Genomic DNA, 7,101 nt, shown 5'->3' on the forward strand with positions numbered 1-7,101 from the left:
CTCAGTCTCTATCTCTCTGTCTGTGTATCTCTCTCTCTCTGTCTCTCTCTATTTCTCTATTGCTCTTTGTCTCTCTTATCGGGCTCTGTCTGTCTGACTCTCTCTGTCACTCTGTCTCTATCTGTTTCTGTATCTCTCTCTCTCAGTACTTCTCGCTGTCACTCTCTCTATCTCTTGTTCTCTCTCTCTCTCTCTCTCTCTGTACGTCTCTCTGTCACTCTCACTCTCTCTCTCTCTCTCACACTCAGTACCTCTCTCTGTCACTCTCTCTATCTCTCAGTCTCTCTATCTCTCTCAGTCTCCTGTATAATGACTATCTGTTGCTGTAGATTTCTGGGACACAGCTGGACAGGAACGCTTCCAGAGCATGCACCCATCCTACTACCACAAGGCTCACGCCTGCATCATGGTAAGTGTCTGCCCAGCCCCAGGGTTACAGACACAGTAAAGGCCCCCCTACACTGTGCGTCCATCCACACTCCCAGGTCAGGGTTAGAGACACAGTAAAGCCTCTACACTGTGCGTCCACACTCCCAGGTCAGGGTTGAGACACAGTAAAGCTCCTCTACACTGCGTCCACACTCCCAGGTCAGGGTTAGAGACACAGTAAAGCTCCTCTACACTGTGCGTCCACACTCCCAGGTCAGGGTTAAGACACAGTAAAGCTCCTCTACACTGTGGTCCCACTCCCAGGTCAGGGTTAGACACAGTAAAGCTCCTCTACACTGTGTGTCCACACTCCCAGGTCAGGGTTAGAGACACAGTAAAGCTTCTCAAGTTCCAAGTCACGGTGTTGGGATGACGGTTGTCAAGGTGACGGGGTTCCTGGTGCCGGTGGCCGGGGTGATGGTTGTGAGGGTGACGGTTGTTCTGGTGACGTGTTCTTGTCGGCAGGTGTTTGATGTGCAGAGGAAGGTGACCTATAAGAACCTGAGCAGTTGGTACCAGGAGCTGCGTGAGTACCGGCCCACGATCCCCTGTGTGGTGGTGGCCAACAAGATAGACGGTGAGTGTGAACTACATGAGTGTGCCAGGGCACGCGCGGGTGAACAGTGTGTCAGGCCAGGGCTGTGTGTGCAATTACAACAACAAATGACATTTACACAGAGACTTTCATGTCGGGAGGACATCCCAAGGCACTGGACAGCTGGGGGTTGAGATCAGGAGGGGTGGAGGGCAGAGACGGAGGGGATAGGAGGGTGGTCGAAGGTGCGGTCGAAGGGGAAGATCTTGAGATGGGCCTTCGTGGAGGTGAAGGGACTGTGGGCTGCAGTTCCAGAGGGGGCGGCAGAACTGACACTAATCCCCTCGTGTCTCACAGCTGATCAGAAAATCACACAGAAAAGCTTCAACTTCGCCAAGAAACAGGGTTTACCTTTCTACTTCGTGTCAGCGGCCGACGGCACCAACGTGGTGAAGGTGAGAGAGAAGGAGAGAGGCAGAGAAAGAGAGCGCAGAGAGAGAGAGAGAGAGAGAGAGACCGTGGGCAGAGAGAAAGGGAGAGAATGAGGAGACAGTGAGTAGAGAAGGGGAGAGAGCAAAAAAGAGAGCAGAGAGAAACAGAGCGGAGAGAGAGAATGGGGAGAGAGTGCGGAGAGGTAGAGAGAGAGAGAGAGAGAGAGCGCAGAGAGACTGAGAGAAAAAGAGAGAGAACTCAGAGAGACAGCACAGGTAGAGAGACAGCGGAGAGAGGCTGAGAGACGAGAGAGAAGAGAGAGAGGGGAGAGAGAGAGTGCAGAGAGAAGCAGCGGCGAGCGAGAGAGGGGAGACCCTCTCTTGACCGGGTTCCTGCCTGACTCCGCCCTGTCTCCCCAGCTGTTCCGGGACACCATCAGACTCGCCGTCTCGTACAAGGAGAACAGCAGCGACTTCATGGACGAGGTGATGCGGGAGCTGGAGGTAAGCAGCACTGGCATTCCCAGCGCAAACACCGCAGAATCATCCCAGAACAAGTCCAGCCAGTGGGGATCGCGCCCCAGCATCGACACGATGGGGGGAGAGAGAGTGCAGAGAATGGGGTTAGAGTAGAGAGCTCCAGTGAGGGAGTGAGCCCCAGCACAGACACAGTGGGGAGAGAGAGAGAACAGGGAATGGGGTTAGAGTAGAGAGCTCCAGTGGGGAGTGAGCCCCAGCACTGACACCATGGGGAGAGAGAGAGAACAGGGAATGGGGTTAGAGTAGAGAGCTTCAGTGGGTAATGAGCCCCAGCACAGACACCATGGGGAGAGAGAGAGAGAGAGAGCAGGGATGGGTGTTAGAGTAGAGAGCTCAGTGGGGGAGGAGCCCCAGCACAGACACCATGGGGAGAGAGAGAGCAGGGGATGGGGTTAGAGTAGAGAGCTTCAGTGGGGAGTGAGCCCCAGCACTGACACCATGGGGAGAGAGAGCAGGGAATGGGGTTAGAGAGCTTCAGTGGGGGAATGAGCCCCAGCACAGACACCATGGGGAGAGAGAGAGAGAGAGAGAGCAGCTTCAGTGGGGAATGAGCCCCAGCACAGACACCATGGGGAGAGAGAGAGAGAGAGAGAGCAGGGATGGGGTGAGATTAGAGAGCTGCAGTGGGGAGTGAGCCCCAGCACAGACACCATGGGAGAGAGACAGAACAGGGAATGGGGTTAGAGTAGAGAGCTTCAGTGGGGAGTGAGCCCCAGCACAGACACCATGGGGAGAGAGACAGAACGGGATGGGGTTAGAGTAGAGAGCTTCAGTGGGGAATGAGCCCCAGCACAGACAAGATGGGGAGAGAGAGAGAGCAGGGGATGGGGTTAGAGTAGAGAGCTGCAGTGGGGAGTGAGCCCCAGCACAGACACCATGGGGAGAGAGACAGAACAGGGAATGGGGTTAGAGTAGAGAGCTTCAGTGGGGAATGAGCCCCAGCACAGACAAGATGGGGAGAGAGAGAGCAGGGGATGGGGTTAGAGTAGAGAGCTGCAGTGGGAGTGAGCCCCAGCACAGACAAGATGGGAGAGAGAGAGAGCAGGGATGGGTTAGAGTAGAGAGCTGCAGTGGGGAGTGAGCCCCAGCACAGACACGATGGGGAGAGAGAGAGAGCAGGGGATGGGGTTAGAGTAGAGAGCTGCAGTGGGGAGTGAGCCCCAGCACAGACACGATGGGGAGAGAGAGAGAGAGCAGGGGATGGGTTAGAGTAGAGAGCTGCAGTGGGGAGTGAGCCCCAGCACAGACACGATGGGGAGAGAGAGAGAGAGAGCAGGGGATGGGGTTAGAGTAGAGAGCTGCAGTGGGGAGTGAGCCCCAGCACAGACACGATGGGGAGAGAGAGAGAGAGAGCAGGGGATGGGGTTAGAGTAGAGAGCTGCAGTGGGGAGTGAGCCCCAGCACAGACCATGTGTTCCCACACGGCCACTGGTTGCAGTACCCACGTTGTGACACCAGGTGGCAATGATACTCTATACACTGCAGCACAGGAACATGGGAGGGTTGGACTCACTGGTCAGTCAGTGTGTGAGATCTCTCAGTCGCGTGTCTCCTGTCCCAACCTCTGACACCCCGGGTCATGGTAAATACACAAGCACACACATGCAGACACAGACTTTCACACATGCAGACACACACACATGCAGACACACCACATGCAGACACACCACATGCAGACACACCACATACAGACACACACATACAGATACGCACATACAGACACACACATACAGACACACACATACAGACACACACATACAGACACACACACACACATACAGACACACACACATACAGACACACACATACAGACACACACACATACAGACACACACACATACAGACACACGCACATACAGACACGCGCACATACAGACACACCACATACAGACACACACACATACAGACACACACACATACAGACACACACATACAGACTCACACACATACAGACACACACATACAGACACGCGCACATACAGACACACACACATACAGACACACACACATACAGACACACACATACAGACTCACACACATACAGACACACACATACAGACACGCGCACATACAGACACACACACATACAGACACACACACATACAGACACACACACATACAGACACACACATACAGACACACACATACAGACACGCGCACATACAGACACACACACATACAGACACACACACATACAGACATGTGCACATACAGACACGCGCACATACAGACACACACACATACAGACACACACACATACAGACATGTGCACATACAGACACACACACACATGCAGACACGCACGCATACAGACATGTAAACACACACAGAACTCTTGCATACAGACATGCACAGATAAAACCCAAGCATACACGCACGTAGAGACATACACACGAGCAGACACACATGCACAGACACCCACACAGACAGTTTTATTAGGTAAGGAATATGAGGAAAGGGCAGGTAATTGGTGTTGAGGTACAGATCAGCCATGAACAGGCTCGAGGGACTGATTAGCCTACTCCTGTTCCTATGATACACACACACACACAACACACACACTCACATACATAAACACACAAAGGAAGCACTTCCTGACCTCAGCTCTGACTTTAAGGCTCGGCCCCGTGTTTGCTTCCCTCCACCATAGGAAAGAGTCACTCTACACTGTGTGACCACACTCCCAGGTCAGGGTTAGAGACACAGTAACGCTCCTCTACACTGTGTGTCCACACTCCCAGGTCAGGGTTAGAGACACAGTAAAGCTCCTCTACACTGTATGTCCACACTCCCAGGTCAGGGTTAGAGACACAGTAACGCTCCTCTACACTGTGTGTCCACACTCCCAGGTCAGGGTTAGAGACACAGTAAAGCTCTACACTGTGTGTCCACACTCCCAGGTCAGGGTTAGAGACACAGTAACGCTCCTCTACACTGTGTGTCCACACTCCCAGGTCAGGGTTAGAGACACAGTAACGCTCCTCTACACTGTGTGTCCACACTCCCAGGTCAGGGTTAGAGACACAGTAAAGCTCCTCTACACTGTGTGTCCACACTCCCAGGTCAGGGTTAGAGACACAGTGAAGCTCCTCTACACTGTGTGTCCACACTCCCAGGTCAGGGTTAGAGACACAGTAACGCTCCTCTACACTGTGTGTCCACACTCCCAGGTCAGGGTTAGAGACACAGTAACGCTCCTCTACACTGTGTGTCCACACTCCCAGGTCAGGGTTAGAGACACAGTAACGCTCCCTCTACACTGTGTGTCCACACTCCCAGGTCAGGGTTAGAGACACAGTAAAGCTCTAGGCTATGGTTTGATGCTGGGATCTCAGGCTGTCTTTCAGGCTTGTTATCACCTTGTTATCATCAGTGCTCAGATTAGAAGCTGCTTTGCAGTCACAGGCAGGGCTCCTGCTGTGATATCCCGGCTCCGGCTGCCTCACACTCTGGGCAAGATTTGGCTCCACTTAAAATCAAATTCTCTCCAAATCGGCGGCCGAGTGTCTCTGTGTCTGTCACAGTGATAGCGCTGAGCGGACCAGCCTGCCACATACCCACAGTGCAGAGACCCTCACTGCGTGCGCGTGTGCAGAGATGCTGTGTGTGCGTGTGTGCAAAGACACTGTATGAGCGTGCGAGTTGCTGTGTGTGCATGGGAGACACTGTGTTCATGCAGAGACAATGAGTGTGTGATGCTGTCTGTGTGCAGATACTGTGTTTGTGTCGCTGTGTGTGAGTCGCTGTGTGTGTGAGTCACTGTCACTGAGTCACTGTGTGTATGTGTGTGAGTCGCTGTGTGTGAGTTGCTGTGTGTGTGAGTTGCTGTGTGTGTATGCGTCGCTGTGTGTGTGTCGCTGTGTGTGTGTGTTGCTGTGTGTGAGTTGCTGTGTGTGTGAGTTGCTGTGTGTGTGAGTCGCTGTGTGTGTGTGAGTCGCTGTGTGTGTGTGAGAGTCGCTGTGTGTGTGAGAGTCGCTGTGTGTGTGTGTGTGTGTAAGCGCTGTGTGTGATTGTGTTGAATTATTTTCTTGCCTAGAATTTCGCTCTTGAGGCTAAAGGTGATGGTCCTGAGCAGAATCCAGAGACCACGACCGAAACCACGGACCCTGACACTACAGTGTGACTGACCCTCATGAGAACTGGCTCCATCTCTCCCCCCTCTCTCTCCATCTCCCCGTCTCACCACCCCTCTCTCTACCCACTCTCTCTCTCCCCCTCTCTTCCCTTCTCTCTCCCTGCCCCCTCTCTCGCTCCCAACCCCCTCTCTCTACCCCCATCTCCTCTCTCTTCCCCTCTCTCTCCCCATCTGTCTACTCCCCCCCACTCGCTCTCTCTCCCTCCCTCCCTTCCCGCCTCTCTCTCCCCATCTCTCTCTCCCCATGTCTGCACCACTGTCACACTGATTTTGTGTTTGTGGGTGAGGGGAGGGGCACGGGAATGGATGACTAGTGGGGAGGAGGAGAGGCAGGGGTGGGGTGGGTGACGGGGTGGGTTTGGGGGGGAAGCTGCTCCGAGCTGGGCTGACATGCACCCTGGCCCCTCCCCTCTGACCACGCGGGACACCACTGTGAGGGAAATCACTACACAGTCACTACACTACACAGTCAATACTCCGCACAGTCACTACACTTGACGTGATTCCCTGTGAAAACCTTTATTGTTATTATTTATTTATTACGATGATTGTTTGTGTGATCTCTCCCACTCCAGTAACCAGTTTTCCGCACAAAATTGCCAACCTCTCCCTCCGCCGTCCCTTCCTTCTCTGCTCTCGCCTGGGAGTAAGCGACTGGGGGAGGTGGGTGGGGGAGAGATGGGTGGGGTGGGGGGGGGGTAAGGCTGGACATTATTCCCCCCCTCCCCACCCCCACACCCTGAGCTGAGGCTGATGTTTGTGATGATAATAAACTGATGTTTTTATTCTTCATGTCCTTGGTGTCTCGGTGGTCCTGCCCTCTCCAGCCAACATTCCCACACTCTCTCTCTCTCTCTCTCTCTCTCGGTCTCTCACTGCCGCTGTTTATCCAGTTCCCTTTGGAGTGAGGCTATTGATCCTGTCTTGTTTGCCGCTCATAGGATTGAATTCCAAACATTGACATCACTCAGTAACACTCCATCCTCAGTGCGAAGCTCGGCCAGTCAGCGCTCCCAATGGCAAGCTATGTG

The 7,101-nt window shown here is 53.7% G+C and overlaps 1 protein-coding gene across 1 annotated transcript; it reads left to right on the forward strand.

The window, feature by feature from the left end:
* Window positions 1–267: 267 nt before the first annotated feature.
* Window positions 268–6,080, forward strand: rabl2 (RAB, member of RAS oncogene family-like 2). Its single transcript, XM_042334888.1, has 5 exons — window positions 268–409; window positions 895–1,006; window positions 1,322–1,419; window positions 1,816–1,899; window positions 5,972–6,080. The coding sequence occupies exons 1-5, from the start codon at window positions 368–370 to the stop codon at window positions 6,056–6,058; spliced, it is 423 nt and encodes a 140-aa protein (XP_042190822.1). The 5' UTR covers window positions 268–367; the 3' UTR covers window positions 6,059–6,080.
* Window positions 6,081–7,101: the final 1,021 nt, after the last annotated feature.

The sequence above is a fragment of the Callorhinchus milii genome, unplaced genomic scaffold (assembly GCF_018977255.1).
Source record: "Callorhinchus milii isolate IMCB2004 unplaced genomic scaffold, IMCB_Cmil_1.0 Scaffold5, whole genome shotgun sequence".
Lineage (NCBI taxonomy): Eukaryota > Metazoa > Chordata > Chondrichthyes > Chimaeriformes > Callorhinchidae > Callorhinchus > Callorhinchus milii.